The sequence below is a fragment of the Papio anubis genome, chromosome 3 (assembly GCF_008728515.1).
Source record: "Papio anubis isolate 15944 chromosome 3, Panubis1.0, whole genome shotgun sequence".
Taxonomy (NCBI): Eukaryota; Metazoa; Chordata; class Mammalia; order Primates; family Cercopithecidae; genus Papio; species Papio anubis.
In genome coordinates this window covers 131,130,203-131,151,984 of record NC_044978.1, presented here as the reverse complement: position 1 = coordinate 131,151,984, position 21,782 = coordinate 131,130,203, and the positions used below count along the sequence as shown (strand labels likewise).

Genomic DNA, 21,782 nt, shown 5'->3' with positions numbered 1-21,782 from the left:
CTGCTACACCCTCCAGTTGATGTTAAGGATAAGAAGCCACACTAGTGATGTTAGGCCAATTTGTGTCTTGATTATGATCTTAGTGAGAACAACTGAACAAAAGGATAAGCTGCCTTCTGAGCACAGTTCTTTCTCCATTCCAGCAATAAATATTGTGAATAAGGGCACATTGTTCACATGAAACTCCTTGGCTATAGATGGCAATTTCACATAACGGTATTAAGAATTACTGTATTCAGGTAAAGGGAAAGCATGGATTCAACCCCAATGATTTCTCGAAATTTTTATTAATTTTTTTGTTTTTTTACAGCTTGATCCTCTTATGAAAAGGAAAGAATTTAAAGATGAACAATTACGTTTTTGTTTAAACAGCAATTAATCCTCATTACAGAGAACAAAAGATCTGTGGCACATTGTCTTTGGGAAGATCTTTTGCAGACTTTTCTAAAAAAAACTATTAATTATCTCACAGATCACATATTCTCTTTCAAACGACTATACAAGGCAGCTAAATTTTATTCACAAAGCCCCAAGTTGCAGTTCCATTGCTGAAGTAGGTAAAATACACGGAGTTCCCCTTAATTTGTGTTGCACATCTTCCCACTGAGAGCATAACTGCTTCCCTACCCTATGTACAAAATCATTGTGTTGATGAGAGCTGGCACATTATTCCACAGTAATTAAAGAAAAACTCATTATTTTAAAGATAGACCAGTGATTTTTCATTTATCAACTGGAAAATTTACTCCTTTTTAAAACAATTTTAATAATACCAAGATTTAAATTTCCTCCAAAGTTATAAGAAAGCAAAAAATATATAATATAATATAATATATAATGGTAATAAATAAAAAAAAGGCAACCCTGCTCAGGTATTATCCAAAACACGATCACATTCAGAAAAAAAAAATTAAAACAAGATTTGGGACACATGCGTGCGTACATACACACATACATACACACATACACACACACACCCTAACATGAACAGTGTATACTTGATATCTGAGGGGGGATGTGCAGTATTTTTAACAATACATGTTGGTGGCCTGAACAAAAGGTGAAGTTAATACTGCCTGTGTTAAGCATTGCTTAAAAACCTACTTTTAAGAAAAGCAAGTTGTCTTCCTTAGGTCAGCCACTGCCTGGTCCAACCAGCACAGCTTGGCCAGCCTCACTATGAGGTCTTATTCCCGTGTCCCCTCCAGGCCAACATACTAATATATAGGCTCACAAGGAGCTATAGGGTTTCCCTCCTGCCCTCTTAGATAGAGAAGTATAGGCACTTCTCTACCCAATACACTGCCTGCTGAGCTCTGACGCTCAGTGGAACAGAATATAGTGTCATTTCCCCCTGACAATAAGAAATTTATAGCCACCTAAAGAAAAGCAGTAGTTGGTATTTGTCAACTCACCATAAATAAGAACTAAAGAACACGGTCAGTGCTCACAATTCATGAAGAGATGAACATTCTAAGTCACCGAGAAACCAACACAACTGGATTGCATATCTGAGGTTCGCATGGTGGCAATATCACTTGCAGTGTTTGAAGGAAAACCCCCAACACTGTGCTATTCGCCATTACACCTCCTTCCAATAGAATGACACAAGATAAAGGCACAGGAAAATATCTTACATCCATTAATCCTAAGTAGGACCCAAAACAAAAGGCAACTGGCTCAAGACCAGGAGGGAAAAAGGTACTGCCATAATCGATCCCCGCATCCCTCCATGGCTACAATGCCTAACTCTCACCTTCCAGGGAGAAAACTCTATACTCTTGTGTTTCTAAAGGAAGCACAAAATATTCTTGCAAGATTTAAATACTGCTAATCAGTGGCAAAGAGTGTAAATAGATGAAATGGCAAAGTTTTAAAAGTTTTTTTGTAGTGTTTGGGAAAATAAAGAATCTGTGGTAGGAAGCAAGCAGGTTTAAGTACAAAAAATTAAAAAAAAAAAAAAAAGCCCAGCCTCAAGCCTTAATATACCTTAAGATGCATAAATACAACTCAAACTTCATAAAGCAGAGGAGTAAAAGGCGCAAGAGTCATGTAGCATCCCTGAAGCCATGGCAAAACAAACACAGCAGTATTTCAAAACTAGGTTCAAAGGCACAATTCAATCAGCCTCTTATTCTCTGTTTATGTATTTATATCCTTTTGTATATCAGAGATAACAGTTTTGTTAATTGTGGAGGATACAATGGTTTTCTTTTTGCTTCTAAAAATTACTGAAGATGAATCGTAATAAACCAGTAAGCTCCCGATGCTAGTAACATTAATGTGTAAGATACCAAATAAGGCAAGTTTTCAGCCAGAAAGGGGTAGGGCATTTTAGCTTTTTAAACATCCCGAGACCTGAAATTAAAGAATACAGGACAAGGGAGATAGGTGTGGTCCAATTTGCCCAAGGGAAATAGCTACACATTTTGGTCAAAACAGATCTATAATATAAAGGTCTTTTTGTTACAAAATATTAGATGCTTTTCCTATTCAGTATTGTGATCAAATCATAATATCAGACAGTCAAATTCTCCTCCCATTGTGATTCTATTTCTGATAAATGCTTGCTGGGCCCTCCCACTCCTCATCACTGCTACTAGGTGGCCAATGTTTTCACAATCCAAACCCAGTAAAATTTGATAAATTTTAGTAAAGTGTTTTTTCATTATTTAGCAGGGATCTTAAATTCAGTAATTCAACACTTTAAAAAATAAAACAGTGTTCTTCCATCTCCTACTAAAGACACAGACACACACACACACACACACACACACACACACACACACACCCACCCCTTGTAGTGCCAAAGGCAAGATTTACACACTATTTTCACTCCTTAAGATGCTTTGCATTTGTCTTACTGTGAAGTGTGTACTGTTACTGTTATAAGAACTTTGCATATTCAAAGGCTTAATTTTATAATCTAATCCTTTCAAAATGATCTACCTCAGTACAGATTTTGCCTTTGGGAATTGTAAGCATGCAGTGAAAAAGTGCAAATGATTTAAAAAATCCTTTAGACTTCTATATACAACTGTAACAGCAAAAACACCCTATGAACATTAAGGATTCCTCAGCCACTGCCTTTCACATACTCTATTAAAAAGGTTACCATTAGTTATTCTCTTTTAGGTACAATGCAATAAGGATCAGAAATATCCAATGACCAAAGTAGTACAAATTGATCTATGCACATGTGTTACTTTTTCAAGGGACAAATAAAATCTTTATATCAAGTTCAGAAGGAAAAAAAAAAAACCCCACAGAGTAAGGCCACTGAAAAAGCAATCTGTTTTAGAGCTGGCTGAGAAATCTACTTGGAAATGTCTTCAGTCAAGGGAGCACTGTGGCTTGCCAACAGAACACGCACATGCTCTGGCACCATCTGCATAGACAGGACCTGCCATAAAGAACACAACCCTTCACAACTGACAGGTGGCTTGTTCTAGGGAATGATGGGGCAAAAGGGGAGGGGATGGCTAAGGGAGTAAGGAAAAAAGAAAGATGTTAAATAACATCTTCAATATCAAAATAAAGCCCGATTCTGGTGCCTTGTCCCTTACATATAGGAGGACACACAATGCTACAAACGCACAAAACCTACCAGGCAATTACTGTTCATTTAACACAGGTTTTTAAAACTAGTAGTTTAGAAAGGACCCGGGGCTTTGCATTAGAACATGAATAAATGAACCGGTCATCAGGAATCACACATCAAGGTCTTATGCTCAGATATGACTACAGCTGTCATTCTCTGGCTTTCACATGAGGGACCAGACCTCTGACTTAGTGAGAACCAAACAACAGTCTGGAGAAGAAACTGAAGGAACAGCCCCACACAGACCACTCACACTGTGAGAGACAAGCATCGCTCCTATCCCTCGCCATATCCCTTTGTATATTTACAAACCACCAAGAGAGTTCCTGCATTCATCAAAGGGATCTTAGATGTCTTCATTACAAATAAAGATGTTTCTCCCTCCTCCACTAACAGGAAAATGTAAAACACGCTTGGTAGGAAACACGTAGCGGGTCAGAATAGGGCAAAGGTGGAGAAAACTAGCTATAGAGATGACACTCCCCAATTGTAGTAAGTGTGCACATTCTACTTCTAAAAGGGATAAAAAAGAATTGGCTTTTAAAAACACTGCACTCAAAGTAATGTTTCCAAAAACCATTAAAGTTTCAATGAAAAAGAAAAAGCTGTGCTTATGGGCACATGGGATTTCTGATTGTGTTATTTCATTTTAGGTCATTCAAAATGGACTTGGTTTAATGTATACACTATGGCAATAACTTACGGAGGGCCACAGTTCCTCCTCAACCAAATCAAATCCAGCTGAGAACACTCTGGAGTGAAGGCATGTGGTGACGAGTTTTTCAAAAGTCTAATTAAACACCCCAAATCTCTACATCCTCTCAGGGAGTTAACTTCCCCTAGACAATCAAAGACTCTGAAAGTCTAGTTTTGCTATAAATATAAAATAATTTGTAGCAGAAAAATATAGCCTCTCTAAGAAGCAGATTTCATTTTTCTTGTTCACTGACAAAACTCTGAGTTGGTTGGACAACATGAGTTACCACATAACTGTAGACCACAGATCAGCACCTCAAATTCCAGCTCTACTCAAACAAAACTTTAAAAGCACTTTAGCCATCTGGTCAGGTATAAACGTTGGTTCCCTTCTTCCCCAAGGTAGGAAATTCAGAATAGAGTCAACAGTGACTGCCCTGTTAGAGAGTCCCTTTTGCTGAAGCAGGGGTGGGAAATGGCAGTGCCAAGTCCTCCCGTGCAGACCTCGAGGTGGCACCCCATGCGCTGTGGCTCCTCCTCACCGCTCCGACGTGGGCTGACTTTCAGCACAGAAACAGAGAAGTCAGAGCTGGGGTGAATGTGCAGCACTCTAGGCAATGGGGGGTGGGGGGCGGCAGGAGCAGGGGTTGCCTTCAATTTTATAAATTACAACAATACTTGGTATTATCAAGCCACTGTTCATTGGCAGAAAGTGGGGCACAGTGGAGTCCCTCATTACTTATGGTTTACAGATGGCCATTAGAAGTTATTAAACAAGTATTTCTCCCAAAACTCAAAAGAAAGAAAAAATCATCCACAAAACCCTTCACCAAAAGTCATTGTTAAAAAAAAATTTCCTTCTGGGAATGGACTAGTGTGGCTACCGAGATGATATAAATTCACTTTCAGAGTTGAAACTGCTTCTCCTCATTTCATTTGCAACTTGTATTCTGCTGGTTAAAAAAAAAAAAAAGAAAAAAAAGAAAAAAGAAATGTTTCCAGACCATTCATACACCCATTTAAGCTACATTGCACTTCTGTCCTTTAGTTAGGAAGGGCAAGATCATCTCTGGGGCCAGCCTCCTCATCTCTGCTTCTGCATAACCATAGTGTCCAACCAATGATCACACCGTTGTGGAGAGTTTAAGTGGACCAATGTCCTGGCCATCTCGTGGTGCTTCTTTTTAGAGTTTGGTGTCCTGATGAAACAAACGTCTGGACTGTTTTTGAGGCTTCCAATGTGCAAAAATAGTTCCCAAGGCATTGAATCAACCTGGGGCTCCATTAAGGTGTTTTGGTTAATTCTAGTAGCTGCTGAAAACCCTGTCGTGTATAGTGCACCAGGTCCACCAAACTGCTGTTGAGGGCCAAAGTGCACACATTTGTGCTGAGCCGAGCAAAGAATTCTGCAAAAACAAAACAAAAAAACAAGTAAATACACAAGCACACACAAAAATTAAAATTCAAGGTTCCAGAAGGTACGTCCCCACAATATTCTGCACTTTATCACAGAAAAAAGATCACAATCTACTGTCACTGCTTGCTAATTCTCCACTAGACTATAAACCCGGTTTGCTTTAGAGCGGAATCCATAATGCTTAGCACAGTGGCTGGCACTTGGAAAACACCAAATTTATACCTTTGCCTCAAAAGATGCATTAATGGGGGGAAAAAAAAAGTTAAAAGTATTACCAGTTTGATAAGATGGATAAGGCCCTAAGAGGCTATGTGGAAAGTAAGTGGTTACAGCCAGCTGGTTCCAACTCTCCTAAACCTTGCATTTCTCCAAGGGTCTTCTTCCCTAAACAAGTCTCAATAATGTTTACTACACTGCATCTCTCGTACTATAGCTACTATCTTTCTTAACATATACTAAAAACAAACAATAATCTCAGTATTTGGGTTATGCTACTTTGTATCTCCAAAGTGCTGAGCCTAGGAACAGCCAGTGACTCCTCTTCCTCATTTGCCTTGCCTTTCAGCTAGCATTTGAGCTCAGGCTGAAATAATGACAACAGAATTTCAGAAGGGGCAAGGCGCTAAAACCACTTCTATTTTGGTTTTGCTAAGATCTAGCCACAGAAATTCAGCTCCACGCCACAGTGCTCAAGGAATAATTGCAACTAGGTTCTGAGGCTGAATGGAGAAAATATAATTAAAGTAAACAGCTACACATTTCCTTTTCTCCAAGAAACTGAACTTAAAATATAAACCAATGTTATTTCCTCCCAATCCACACACCCCAGTAATTACCACCACAAAGCCATTTATTTACCTTTATTCTTCCTTGTGAGCGCCTCGGCCTGCTCCCAAAGGTCAAAGGCGGTAAGAACATGGGACGTGATGGTGACATAGGAAGATGTCATATTCTGGATAGTGACTGGGGTGCTGATGGTGGCTGCCACCCCACTGCTCCCCACACTGCCAGCACTTGACTGGGACCCTACGGAGCTGGCAGGAGAAGGCATTGGGGAAAGAGGGGATGGTGTGCCTGTGCTTCTGGGAGGCGGAAGAGAAGAGAGAACTGGTCAGTCAGTCACCAGTAGCCCCCAGATCACAGATTTACGTGTCTGGGACTACAGTCCAAGACACAAAGTTTCACTACACACCTGCCAAAATGATAACCACTGCTAAAGTCACTCCTACAAGGAAAACGAGACACCATGCTGAGCTAATCTGTATTCCAAATATGCTTTCCCATGCCATTCGCATAGTCCACTTCCTCTGCCTGGAATCTCCTAGTAAGACAATACTCTATGTATGTAATGTATGCATATGTGTGTGCACCCATCTGTATTTCATCCTTTCATCCACTCAGTAAACACTAACCGAGCACCTGCTCTGTACCATGCATTCTTTTAGACACTGTGGATACCCTGGATACATCACAGCTTCCTTTCTGCCACCACTTGAACATCTCTCTTTTCTTGCATTTATCTACTGTTTATTCCTTTTCCTGGGTCACAGCAGAAATTATGTCTTATTAATTTTTGCATTAGTAGTGCTTAGCACAATGGGTGCTAAAAGCAGGCTCCTGATAAATACTTGCCGAGTCAATGAATGAACTAATATAAGTATCATGCATCAGAAGACTCAATCTCCTCTTTACTCCACTCTTGGCTGAATATCTGGACCTGCAAGTTAACATGTGACTCAATGTGGATTAAATAAAAAAGAGTTAATGAATATAAAATGGAAAGATGGCTCAGCGGCAGTAGCCTCATGATGTTACACCTGCCCTTTGGGCTGCACGGACCTAGCAGAATGTACATTTGCAAAGAGTAGAGTGAAAGCTCCATGAGGGCAGTGGTTCTTGTCCACTGTATCCCCAGTACCTAAAACAAGGCTTGGTATGAAGAAGGTGCTCAGTATATACTGGATGGACAAACGATTGAAGGAGTTATCTAAAATAATGTGACTGACAATCTATTAGCTTAGAATAATATCTCAGACGCAGCAGCCATGAAAATCTTCAGAGGTAATATGAAGTTACTTCTTAATCAGGACTTTCTTTTTTAAGAGAGGCCATATGGGAGTCTCTTCTTTTGACTGTGCTAGAAATAGGGCAGTCGTGTAAGTGATATTCTTAAAATAGCAAAACTTATCAGAACTAGGAACTTCACAAGGAGTATGACCAAATTAAAAAATACTAGGCAAGGACTAGAGGGAAGAAAATTCCAACTTCATTTTAAAAACACTTGTACAAGGATTCTTTTTTTTTTTTTTTTTTTTCCTAATAACTTAAGAGCATACATGAACAATTTTAGTTCACAAAGTGGGGAAAATAATTTTGCTAATCATTTTCATTCTTAGTATTACTGGTGTGGATCCTGGAGAAGATGAAGGGCATATGGCTCTGGAAATGTCTTGTTTACTGAAATGCCAAGAAGCTATGTGACACACACACAGAGAGAAAGGACTCTGGCTCTGGTTCTGATGGCTCTGCCTCTTGTTTTGTGTTCTTCGGCTTATCTAAAGCTCCTCAAAGCTCGGCCGGACGCAGTGGCTCACACCTGTGGCATCCCCGCACTTTGGGAGCCCAAGGCAGGCAGATCATGTGAGGTGAGGAGTTCGAGACCAATCTGGTCAAAGTGGTGAAAACCCCATCTCTACTAAAAATACAAAAATTAGCTGGGCCTGGTGGCGGCACAGACCTGTAATCCCAACTACTCGGGAGGCTGAGGCAGGAGAATCGCTTGAACCCAGGAGGTGGAGGTTGCAGTGAGCCAAGATTGCAGCACTGCATTCCAGCCTGGGCAACACAGCAAGACTCTGTCTCAAAAAACAAACCAACCCTCAAAGCTCAAAAATCTCAATTCTATATTCTTTGCAATTACCTTTTTATGTTTTCCAATCAGCAAAACCCTTGATTTATAACTATTTCTCAAAAAGGTAGAAATATGCTAATAATTTAAATTTAGGAGCAATCAGCACATAGTTGAAGCCAACAATTTTTGAAAAGACAAACTCACATATGTAAGCATACAAATGGTCACAAAGCAAGAAGTAAAGAAAGAAATGACTCAATTTTGGAAATTATTTATATTAGAGTTACCTTGCAATGCATGGAGAAGGTGCCTGGGCGACTTTGGAAGAACTCTCGAAGTGTTTATTAAGAGTACGAGAATACTTTATTGCTATGTCTTTTTTACAACGAAACATCGCCATGTTCAAAATGGACTGGCAACGCATGCTATGAACAAAGACAGAAGGGAAACTGCACGTGACTATCAGACGACAGAAAAGCAGTCATCTCACCTTCTACAGCCTAACGAACACACTGTGTTTTCCCCACCTGTGTGAGTTGGTATGTAAAGAATCTTACTGCTCTGTTCATACTCTCCTAAAAGTAAATGCTGGTGGAAAACACAAGGATATAATTTATATCACAAGACCAAAGCATTTAACAAGCCATCAGAAAAATGGCAGCAGATACCATTTTGTAAGAACTATCAGTGGGGGATTAACCTTTTGACCAAAGTACTGACTTGCTTTTCATAATTTTCACATTAAGAAAACAAATTTCAAAATCTTTTTGTAACATCAACAGATGCAAAAACAAATTTAGTACTATTTAGACAAAGGAAAATACACACCATAAAACAGCAAATATTTTCTCTTGTGTTGGCGCTGTGGCATCTGAGAAGGATTTTAATGACATTATGAATCTACAGGAAAACATAAAAGTACATCAGGTTTTAAACAAAGGCAGACACAAATACAACTTATTATGCTTGTTTCCATTTTATATTGACTTTTCCTGAAGATGTTAAACAGATGAGAGCATCACAGGAAGAAAATGAAAAACCCAAGGCTTTAGAGCAGCAATCCAGGCCACTGAGAAAACCAGGCGAGGACATGCCTCTTGCGTGGCTTGTCTACCTCTTGAAACCAAGTAAAGTTGTGTCCTCACTGAGTCCCCTGTTGAAATGTAGGTAAGTAAACAAAGTAGAAGCTTAAACTGAGAGGAGAGGTCATCTGATAAGAAAGTTAAACTGGAAAAAACCAACCTCTCCCTGAAAGCTCTGGCACTTCTTGGTGCACTTAGCAAAATGATGCAGTTGGACCCAGTTACTCTGTGCTAGCACTTCATCTAGAACGCAATTTTAGTTTAGGACAAAAACCAGTTCTTGGACCAATAACTTTTTAAAGGCTCCCCTTTATTGAGCCATCTTCACACTAAGGTTCAAATGGATTAAGACAATAAAGGTGAGGAAAGAAAAGGAAAGCACAATGACTTGGCACTTACTTAATGAGATCTACAGTTTCAGAGTAGACAGAGTAAGCTGACTTGGATGCCGGGCTTTCAGACTCTGTGGCAATTCCACACTCAATCAAGGACAAGACGGCTTCCAGGTACTTAAAAGCCTTTCCAACCTTGTCCGTCTGCGGGAGAAGAACATGGTGATTGTTAGGCTGAAGACAAACCTTGCTTTAGTTTCTCACCCACATTCTTTAGTGTGACTTCCCTCCACTGTCTTAGTTTAACTATGGCCAGGGAGAAGTGTGAGGATGAATGAACTAAAAAGGATAACCAAAGCCTGTTAGCTATGACCTGCTGAAAACTCTTTTAGTAGAAATTCATTAGGAAAAAGAAAACGATCCTGTATTAAGACCATGCTCTCAAAGCCTTATGAAAGCACATATCCAAACTCAGGCAGTAAGTACATAGTCTCCTTGTTATCAGTGTGCAATTACTCATTCTGTGACTTTCTTGAGAAACAGATTATTCCACATGTCTAGAGTAATGCAGACACACATTTCTTTGTGTGTGCTGAAGTTTACTAAAAAGCAGAAAACACTCTTGGTTTATGAGCATGTTAGATATAATAGCTAACAATAATTGTTTTATGCATTTTACAGCCCAACAGATTAATCTCCTTTGACGTCTGCTTTAGTGCACAAAGCCATCCCCCCAGGTCAACAGGGGTAACATTTCAGAGTCCCTTAAAGGGAACGTAGAAATATGAACAAAACCAGATACTGGTGGTCACCCTACACCTGAATACACACCTTGTCATGTAGCACCCTTCTAAGTGGCATACGGCGAGTGCAGCTGATGACAGTGTGATGTAACTGTGTGTTTCTCTCCACATATGGCATATGTACCACACATCGAGAGCAACTGATTAGCGTTTGTAATTTCTGCTTTGTATTTGCTATGTTCAAAAGGAAAGAATGAAAATACGGGCCGGGCGTGGTGGCTCACGCCTGTAATCCCAGCACTTTGGGAGGCCGAGGCAGGTGGATCACTTGAGGTCAGGAGTTTGAGACCAGTCTGGCCAACACGGTGAAACTGCTGTCTCTACATAAAAATTAGCCAGGCACGCTGGCGGGCCTGTAATCCCAGCTACTTGGGAGGCTGAGGCAGGAGAATTGCTTGAATCTGGGAGGCAGAGGTCAAGCAGTGAGCCGAGATCATGCCACTGCACCCAGCCCAACACAGAGCCAGGACCACTGCAAAAGAAAGGAAGGAAAAGAAAAGAAAGAAAGAAAGGAAAAGAAAAGGAAAGGAAAGAAAGCGAAAGGAAAGGAAAGGAAAGGAAAGGAAAGGAAAGGGAAAGGGAAAGGAAAGTAAAGACATAAGTGGAATCTAAGGAGCTGGAGACACGTCGGCAATGAGAGGGTATGGGCTGTCATGCTACTTAGGGATGCTGCTGCACTCTACATGGGGTGGAAACGCTTCTCTCAGTGAGCTGACAACAGAATGATTTGAGTGCATACTGTTCTCATGTTTTACCAGTACCAGAACAAACTAGGCTGCTATACACATACACATGTATATATACATATGTATACATGTATATTTCAGAATATTCAATTATTCTAAAATTTTTTATTTTAAAAAGTAACTTAATCAAAAAATACTTTTTCTGGAGAACTAAGGGTCAGATTAGTGACAGAACAAAAATCAAATGAGTATTCCCCAATTAATCAGCAGTATTTGGTATGACTGGTTTGCTTCACTGATGGGAACTTAATTCTCCAAATATGCTTATTCAACATCATCTCTTTCATGGGATTTCCAAAGTTAATATTGGCTTTAGGCTAGAAATGAACTAAACTACAATACTATATAGCAATTTGTCAATATTCACTTCCTTTAGATAAGTATATCATAAGGCCAATAATGCCCATATTTCTGTGATTCCATGTATCTCCTGAAACACTGTTAAAGTAGTTTCCCTACGCATCAGTTGAAGACAACGTAGAGAAGAAATACATCCCTTTCTACTCAGTTGGGTACATAACTATTTGGAACACCAAAGGCATATCTTCGAAACAGTATGCAGTTAAGGGAGATTGTTACGGAGTGAGTGGCCACAGGGGCCTATTGTCCAAACTGGTATATTTTAAGAGTGAAACAGGATACAATTATTTCTCAAACTGAGATGAAACAGGCACAAACTAGGACTGTCCTGGCACACTGGGATGTACAGTCACCTTAGGTAAGGAGAAAGAACATATGCATATGAATAGATTAAAAACAAAGTTCCCCAGAGGATGACTGTTACTCCTTTGAATAACGCGGAATCTAGTACTGAAAGTGTCCAATGTCAAGGTAAGCTTTAGATAACTGGCTGACAGTGCGAAATATTTACTCTTTCCAAAACTCCAAAGATTCATACAGTTCCAGTAACAAGCTTGGTAAACTGGAATCTGCTGAAACCACTGCTTGGCACAATCTCAGATTCTTTTTTTTTTTTGCTCTGTCACCCAGGCTGGAGTGCAGTGGCGCTATCTCGGCTCACTGCAAGCTCTGCTTCCCAGGTTCAAGCAATTCTCCTGCCTCAGCCTCCCTAGCAGGTGGGACTATAGGCGCCTACCACCGGGCCCAGCTAATTTTTTGCATTTTTTAGTAGAGACGGGGTTTCACGGTGTTAGCCAGGATGGTCTCGATCTCCTGACCTCATAGACGGGGTTTCACCATGTTAGCCAGGATGGTCTCGATCTCCTGACCCCATGATCCACCCACCTCGGCTTCCCAAAGTGCTGGGATAATAGGCATGAGCCACCACGCCTGGCCAATCTCAGATGCTTAATCTGACTTAGGTCACCCTGGTACAGGGTAGTTTTAGGGACAGGGCTAGACAGGCCTGTATTTGACTATCTTACAGAATTCAGCATGGTAAAGAATCAACATTTTGCCTAATGCAAGGGTATCTGATGAAAGAGTCTCAGAAGAGATACAGGTCTGCAGATGAGGGATGAAGAGCGCCAGGCCAGGATCTTGTTGGTGAATCAATCTGATTCAGACCCCTGTGGGTGTCTGAAATGTGTGATTAGGTTTACATGTGGACCAAAAAAGTCAACTCATGCCCTTCCTCTGTGTAACAAAGTTCAATATATGGCTTTCCAGGGAGGTTTTTGCATTTTTGCATTTGTGGGGATTTAGGTTTAGGGACTCACTACATAAGCAAAAGCCCCAGAGTCTTGGATATCTACACATGACAAAGGGCAAACATTATCTCATTGTATTTATTGCAGTAGTGATGTAAAAGCATAATTATGTACACAATGAACTACAAAACCACCATCTTTCAGAAAGTCCAAAAGCCAATAGGTAAAGAGAATTCATGGCTTTAAAGCATGTTTACCAACAGTATAATTATTACCTTCATCTTAAAATCTCATCTAATAGCCTAGCTCAACTCTTCCTTTGGGTCAGCCTCTCAAGGCTGTAAGATAATTTTGGAATGTAAACAGGCTTCCCTGCCTTGTGAAATGTCTTAGAGTGAACACACGTTGACTGAGTTTCAACAGCAGGACTCATTTTTCACATCCAAGGAATTGATGCAGTGGAATAAAAAGGCACCTATGCATTAAATCACCAGCAGGTAGATTATCTTTCACTGACTTAGATATAAAACGTGTGACTAGGTCCTCTATATATCTGCCCATGATCAGACTGAATCAGTGGAGCCAAAGAAAATAATACCACCAAGAACCACCTACCGCTTAATCATTAAGGTCCTGATTTTGCTGCGTGCGTATGTTGTGGCCAACAGTAGGGCCCACACACTCCTTTCTCCTGCGCCTGCTGCACCCCCTTCTTTCTACCACACATATGCTGAGTGATAGGGAATACAGTAGAATGGAGACTACCAAAAAATCCTTTTTACTATGAGAATACATTCTACCAAAGAGATAAAGAGCCAATACTAACCATTAACTCTGCTTTCTGCTTCAACTTTTTTGCCTCCCTCATGTGAAGGTCTGCTTGTTGTCTGAAAAAGAAGAAGAAAAACCAGGGACAGGTTATATGAGCGAAAAAGAAGAAGAAAAAACAGGGACAGGTTATATGAGCCAAAGATTACCAGACTAGGGCAAGATAACTTAAGACCAAGAGTGAAAAAGGATGGGAGGACAGCAAGGGGAGGGCAGAGGGTAAACAAAGAAGGAGAAGTGGAAATAAGGAGGAGAGGAGAAAATGGAGGAAGAAAGAGCAAAAAGTGGCTGAGTGTGGTGGCTCATGCCTGTAATCCCGGCACTTTGGGAGGCCGAGGCAGGCGGATCATTTGAGGTCAGGAGTTTGAGACCAGCCTGACCAACACGGTAAAACCTGTCTCTACTAAAAATACAAAAAAAGTTAGCCAGGCATGATGGCTCATGCCTGTAGTCCCAACTACTTGGGAGACTGAAGCAGGAGAATCACTTGAACCCGGGAGGTGGAGGTTGCAGTGAGCCGAGATCGTGCCACTACACTCCAGCCTGAGTGACAGAGTGAGACTCCATCTGGGGGGGGGGGCGTGGAATCGAAAACAAACAAAAAAGAGCAAGAAGCAAGCATCTGAAGTCTTACTTGTCAAACTTCACTTGAGGCTTCCCTGGTTTAGAGTTACCATTTGGCAAAGAAGGCACTGGAAAAGGATTTGCAGTATCTCCGGAAGACCCCTTTAAAAAAATAAAATCAGTATTCAGATTACACTCTAACATTGAAGACCACTGTCCTAAAAGTACCATCCCTCTTAAATAGCTCAAAAGAGTAGTTTCAAAAAAGAGTAAATCAAACAATGCACAATCGACCCTGGTTAAACACTTCCTCAGCTACAGATTCAACTGAAGCGGTGGTTCTGACTGAACTGGGGACTCAAAAAGGCAAGAATGTCCAAGAGATCAGAGAAGTCACAAAGCCACACATAACATTTTCTCTTAGTCAATCCAAACACACCACCCCACTCCACCCAGATTAACAGGAAGAGAGGAACTTTTATTTGAGAAAGTGGATCATTTTCCCCCATTATAACCTAGAATGAAAGTATCTGAGATCAAATATTCAAAGCACAACTACACAGGGGAACAATTTCTTACTGTAAAACACCCAATCAAAAACTAGCACAAAAATCTATTTTGATTTTTCACCTCTGAAATCACTGTAAGAATAATAAACTGACACCTAAATCTTTGTGTATTATTAACTACCTTTTACTCTCCCTCCAAAAACTAGCATTTTAAACACAAACAATTGCCTTATTAAAAGCAATGGACAGTTGTGAAGTGCCATCATTAGGAATTCGTCTTCTTTGGGAACGTAAAGGTACAGCAATGCATCCCACCTTACACAATGGCCGCCGCCGCCGCTCACCTTGTGCTCCGAGGAGCTTCTGGAGCCCTTCCCCTCTACTCTTCTGTGCTTGGGAGTGGAAGAGTCTTTGTGGTTGCTCTTGGTACTGCTGGCACTTTTGGGAGGGTCCTGGCCACAGGTGTCTGCTTCCCGCTTTGACCTCTTATGTGCAGGCTTGGCTGGCTTCTGGGAGGACGAGGACACAGGTGGCGGGGGGAGCATTTCCTTCTTTGAGGACTCTGAGGAGGGCCTGCAGGGCCTGGAGTGAAACATCATGTAAAACTAAGGGGAGGCAAAGCACACATCACTTGGCTTCATTGTTTAGTTACAAACTGGCTGCTGGCACAAAAGATTAGGGTATCACAAAGCATGAATCTGTGTTGTAAACAGGCCAAACTTCAGGGACTTTTTGAGGCCTTTCAAAAATCTAGCCCTACTCATTAGTGATAAAGGAAGCTGTATAATTTCTAAGCTTGCAGAGTCTGTCAATGGTCCTGACTTTCCCCAATCATTCCGAACGCTTGCTTCAGCTGCTTCCCAACCCAGGCCTTTCCCTGACGAGAAGGCCAGTGGAGTGGAGCCGCACCCTCCACATCTGAGCCTTCCCCATCTCTGTCGGTTCCCACACGGTGACATTATGCACTTGTTTGTGCCAGGACATTTTTTGAAGCAATTTCTTGAGTAAATCAGAGTAAATAATAGTTGCTTATTATATTTATGTCTTCCTGGCACTCCCACCTCTCACCTGCCACCCCTCTTCCCGGCAACAGACACTGAGTTGCCCGACAGATTCTTAGTCATCTCTACAAAAAGCAGCACTGAACACAGGCTCCCAGAGTCCAAATGCTGGCTCCAACACTAAGAATTATTTGACTTTGGACAAGTCGTTTTCTCTGTGTCTTTGTTTCCAATTCTGCAAAGTAGAAATAATGGTACCTTTCTTACTTTCCCTTAGGGAAAAAAAAAATCCAGATGTCTAAAGAAATTATCCATACTGAAAATGTTTCTGATAAATCCAAATTTGCTGCCACATGAATTGTTAATTCCTGTAAGGTCCTCAAGGATGCAAGAAACAAAAACAAACTTAATACACTGTCCAAATGAGCTTGACTTTATTAATCCACTGATTCTACTGCAGAAGAAAAATGTTTTTGCTCTGTCAAGACCCAAGAAGTGTTGATCCCCGTAGAGATGAGGTGGCTGCTAATCTCTATACTCACTTTGCTTTAGAAGATTCTTTGTGGGAGGATGAAGATGAAGATGAAGACGACTGTGATTTGATTTCCTTCTCCAGTCTGATTTTCTTGTTATCACAGTCTCTTTCTGCTTCACCCTGTTATTACAGTATAATCAGCAAAGCAAATTATTGCGAACATAATAGTACAGACAAAACAGAAAAGAAAAGATAGAAAAGGCAAAGAGGGTAAATTAACCTTTGGAGACATTTCTGTACGCACAGCAACCCTATTAGTACTTACCATGTGTGTCTGTGTGTGTGTGAGTGTGATGGGGAGTGGGCAGGGGACAATGTAGATTTGACATGATTTCTATTGAGACAGATTTTTTTGCATAAAGAAAAGCCATTCCTCCCATGCAGGAAAAGGAATATGTCTACAGTAACAGACAATCCAGGCAAGTAGACTTCAGGAGACCACTGATGTTTTTCTAAATAGAAAAGAATCCATGAAACATGCATATTTACATCAAATAATACAGAGATGATTTTTTATGAGGTTTCCTCCAACTTCTTTCAAAAGAACCATCCACTTACATCCACTAGTTTATTGTTTGTATAAAATTCAAAATGGACTACTTAAAGCTTACTTTATTTTCTACTGAAAAATAAGTATAATGTTGAAAGGAAACCGTCTACAAAATCCCCTGTGTATTTTATAGAAAGGACCACAAAGACACACAACAACAATAGAAATAGTTGCTCTGGGATTCTAGCTAACATTTTTTCCCCCTCCACTGATACAATTTTTTTAATACTTTTTCTCTCTCCATATATAGAAACATGTTTCTATTTTCCAAAAAAAAATGTGAAAAGACTGTAAATATTTTAGTGGAAGTAAGGAAAAGGGAATCTGTCACTACTAAATTTAAGTATCTCTAACTTGTTACCTTGAAAGTAGGGTTTAAAAAAAAAAAGAAAAAAGAATTTAAGTACCTCCAAAGCATCCATTTATACCAACTAAAGTGCTAAATACATTTAATCATTAAAACAACACAGAATTCTTCATGACGAAAGTCTCTGTGGTATTCTCGTGCCTCACTTGTTAGCACATACACCAGCTATCTAAGGAGTCTGATGTGCAGACTTCCTGCCAGCCTCCTTCCCACGGCTCTGGGTTCAGGAGGAAGCCCACACACTCTCTAGCAGGTGGCAGGTAAGTGACGGGTGAGGCCCTTCAGTTAATTCTCACGTGCATTTAGAACCAAACCTCCCAAGTGTCAGGTCACCAAGTTAGAAATCTGGGACGCCAGTCAATTTAGGACAATCCCTAACAAACCTGAAATCCTCTCTTAAAAAAAGAAAATCTTCAAATTAACTGCGGGAGGCCCCAATTTTCACCACTGTGTCTTCCTCTCCTCCTGAGTTTAAGAAAAATGAATAATTTAAGATGTGTAGGCTCAAAATCTGCCCAGACACCAATAAGCAGTCTGGCTCCATACAAAATAATAGAACACAGAAAAAAAAAAAATTCCCTTCTCCTGGCATCCTACAAATCAGTGCCCGCATTTGCACATCCATCCAGCCCTTCAGAGACTCCTTTGGAAAAAACACTTTTATTCATTTATGCAATGCCTTGTTTCAAAACGGCTTCTTTGAGAGTAGCTTACAAAGATACCTGTTTTTAATCTTGCAGTATGTGCACAAGTAAAAACGTTAAGAAGGGAAAATACAGGAGGAAGAGAGAAATTAAGGCCAAGTGAAGGCTTGTATCCTCGGAAGGCTATCAGTTCTCACTGTCCTGCACGCTACCATCTGGCAGCCACAGCTAGATCTAGGGAGCACCTGAACTTGAATGGTGTTAATCTGAAATAAAGACCTAGTACAAAAAGGGGAATGTAATATTTTTATGTTAAGTGATTTTTTTATTGATATATAACAGACATACATATTTTGGGAGTTGAATAATCTTTTAGGTATACTGGATTAGATATAATTATTAAAATGTTAGGTTGGGCGTGGTGGCTCATGCCTGTAATCCCAGCACTTTGGGAGGCCAAGGTGGATGGATGACTTGAGCTCAGGAGTTCAAGACCAGTCTGGCCAACATGGTGAAACTCCATCTCTACTAAAAATACAAAAATTAGCTGAGTGTGGTGGTGGGCGCCTGTAGTTCCAGGTACTCAGGAAGCTGAGGCACAAGAATCACTAGAACCCAGGAGGTGGAGGTTGCAGTGAGCTGAGATTGCGCCACTACACTCCAGCCTGGGCATCAGAATGAGACTCTGTCTCAAAAAGAAATTTTTTTTTTTACTAATTTTCCATTTCCTCCCCTTTTTACAGTTTTTAATGTGGTATTAGAAAAGTTTAAATTACATATGTAGCTTATACTGTATGTCTACTTGACAGCACAGTTCTTCAGAGTTTGCTATAGATAATCTGCAAATTGGGTTCTGAACTACTAATTCTGAACTACTAATCAGATTAGCCAATGCAAAGAAGGAATTATAAATATACTGCTTAGATGAGATAAAAACAGATCAGCTACTCAGAAATGTAATCATTCATTAGAGAAGTTGGAAAAATGTACCTTGAAGGACTGAAAAAGGAGATAATACATGAAATGAGCAACCAAGTTCTAAACCCACAAATGAAATGCAATAGGAAACTCTACACAGCTGTTTCTCCTGCAAGCATGGACTTATAGCAGATCCTGGTGCACAATTTAGAGGTTAAAGGTGCTGCCACACGCCACAAGAAGCTTGCTGGGGCACTGCGACAGGGCTCTGCGCAGCATACAAACCTCCGTTCAACAACTCACAGTGGCAACGCTTGAGAGACAGTGAATAATGGTGGAGAGAAAAAGAATCAATTGGAAATGATGGGGTTAAAATAGAACCTGACTTCTGGTACTGGTAACTCCTCTGTCAATCAAGCACTTAATTATGCCCAGGTTACCCTGTTACCAAACGGCCCAGTGAACTGTAGTGAGTTTTAGATGAAAGGAAGTATAGCCGGCCCAAGAAACATTACAAGACGGAAACTTTGTCTTTGAAAAGTCAAAATTTGCTAAAATATACAGATGGATACTAAACTGAACATGAGGAAGTAAAATATACTGTCTTCAATGAAAGGTATTTCCAGGCAGTTAATGACACATTAAGGCCCCCAAGGCAAAACTAAGCATTAACAAGGCTACTTCTTAAAGAAAACACCAAAGTCTAGCAGTGGAATGAGAGCTGATTTTTGTTCGTATAGTTTCATTTTGCTTAGGACATGCTGGTTGTAACTATAAGCCAATCTGGCAGACCTTATAAACCACATATGAAGATACAAGTCAGGGCAAATCAATCCTCACAGACTGGTTATAGCTCTGGCTGTGCCAATCGGTGACTCAAGTAGACAGCCAACAAGAGAGAAACCAGCGAGCACTAACTTCCGCGCCAGCATCTAACAACTGCATTGGCACTTACTGGAATAATATGCTTTATATTGATATTTAGCAACCTAGAAGCAGATACTATTCTATAAGCTGGTAGAAAGCAAGCCATCAAACTTTAAAGCAAAAATCCCCTTCTGTTGATTTTGCTTAACTGTTGAAATCACGCCAGCGGGCATGAGGTTAGTATTTTTTTGTACACTATGCACTTGGAACTTTGTCATCTTCTCTCTGGAACAGTCACAGAGGCTTCCCCAGAGTAGGCACTCGGTATTTGTCAGTGGCACAGAAATTCAGCTTAATAGCTCAGGGACACAGCTGAGGTCACTGGATGCAGGACTGCACTACAACTTTAAGTGGATGGATGTAGGAAAGGGTCATTAACCTGGGAGCCATGCAATACTGGGTGAGCGGAAATGCAGACCAAAATTCCAAGAACAAGACCTGCCAAAAAACAGGAGGCACGGTGTTCTTTAGATTTTTCTGGGTCAAGAAGCCATTCAGATGAGAGTGATACTCTCTCGTCAGGAGGAAAAAGAAGTCCCTTTGCCCTGTGGTTTATCCCCCAGGTCACCCCCACTTCAGGGAATCTGGCTTAAGGTATGGGTTTCAGAAATTCTTTTTCTACTAGGTTAAGTGTCTCAAGGACGGTGCCTCACCTTCCACAAAGGGAGGCTGCCGGCTGACAAATTGGTCCTCACAGACTTGTTTGCTTTTCTTAACCTGTTGGGTCAGGCAGCCCTGATCATCTGCCAGATGCTGCTCCACCCACAGTGGAGCACAGGGCAAGAGTGAAGGCCATAAAAGGAAGACATGGGCTTGCAAGGGGCCGAGTCAGTTTCCGTCAGGGAAAGCCTCTCGGCGGGCTGCGCTGCCCTGCAGCTGGCTCACCCAGCAGACACTTGGAGGAAGCAGGGAAAAGGTGGCTTTTTCCAGAACTGACATTTATTTGGGGCCACAGAGATTCCAGCAGATGGAAAGATGTAGTTAACCAGGAGCTTGGCTGCAGAGGAAGATGGGGGCATCTGCAGGAGGAGCTAAAGTGGAGTAGGAATGTGTGTGGTACTGAGTGGCAACGGTGGGGGCCGTGGAGGAACCAAGCCAGGGCTGACGTGGTAGCCGCCTTATTCACCGGCGTCAGAGCCAGTACGCCGACCTTGTGTGCCTCTTGAGAATCCTCCCGACAGACACTTGTACGCAGAAACACGTGTGAAAAAGAGGAAAGATCACCGCACTGGGAGGAGACAGCATGCCTGAGCTGCAGATCTATTTTTACTCAGCAGCCAAGCCATGTTAGTGCCTTTCTGGATCTCATCTATAAAAGGTGGCAGCTGATCAAGGGACCACTAAGGTTCTTTCCACACTTAAATTCTAAGGCTCTATTATCTTCTTCCAAAGGGAAGCAAATGAGCTTGGTAGCACATGGAACACAGAAAACTGGAGAAGCAGTCTTTGGGGAAATTCAGGGACTTTCCTGTGATTCGCCTCGGAAGGAGATTCAATACGAAAAAGACACAAGGGACATCAATTTAAGTTTGCACCAAGATCAGGCCCAGGGACTTGCTGTGCAAACAGGTTGTGTTCACTGGGATGAGTACTACAGAAAAGGGAAATTCATCCACTTTTCTCTTTGGTGAGGGAACGGTTGATTCAGAACAGCCTAAGCTATCACATGCATATGGCTGTGGTGCTCTCCTCAGGGTAACTAACAGGCATGGAGAAATTTAGATGTAAGTGGCCTTAGTCAAGCAGAAGGGATGAGCTTTCATTTTGAAAGATAACCAGGGGTGCTGATCTGGAGCAATAA

General features: G+C 41.1%; 1 protein-coding gene across 11 annotated transcripts in view; it reads right to left on the bottom strand.

Moving 5' to 3' along the window:
- Window positions 1-268: 268 nt before the first annotated feature.
- The window catches only part of AFF1 (AF4/FMR2 family member 1), a 207,332-nt gene continuing 185,818 nt past the window's right edge, over window positions 269-21,782 (bottom strand). For 8 of the 11 annotated variants that reach the window (XM_021938441.2, XM_031664587.1, XM_031664596.1 and 5 more), the window contains 9 exons: window positions 16,583-16,695; window positions 15,384-15,621; window positions 14,601-14,692; window positions 13,965-14,025; window positions 10,047-10,183; window positions 9,394-9,465; window positions 8,853-8,990; window positions 6,573-6,796; window positions 269-5,703 (listed from right to left, as the gene is read on the bottom strand). In XM_021938441.2, coding sequence (XP_021794133.2) covers window positions 5,582-5,703; window positions 6,573-6,796; window positions 8,853-8,990; window positions 9,394-9,465; window positions 10,047-10,183; window positions 13,965-14,025; window positions 14,601-14,692; window positions 15,384-15,621; window positions 16,583-16,695 — 1,197 coding nt within the window. In that variant the 3' untranslated portion in view covers window positions 269-5,581. Of the gene's footprint in view, window positions 5,704-6,572; window positions 6,797-8,852; window positions 8,991-9,393; window positions 9,466-10,046; window positions 10,184-13,964; window positions 14,026-14,600; window positions 14,693-15,383; window positions 15,622-16,582; window positions 16,696-21,782 lie in introns of those variants that run through there. The other 3 variants (XM_031664590.1, XM_031664591.1, XM_031664592.1) reach the window with 3 other exon arrangements.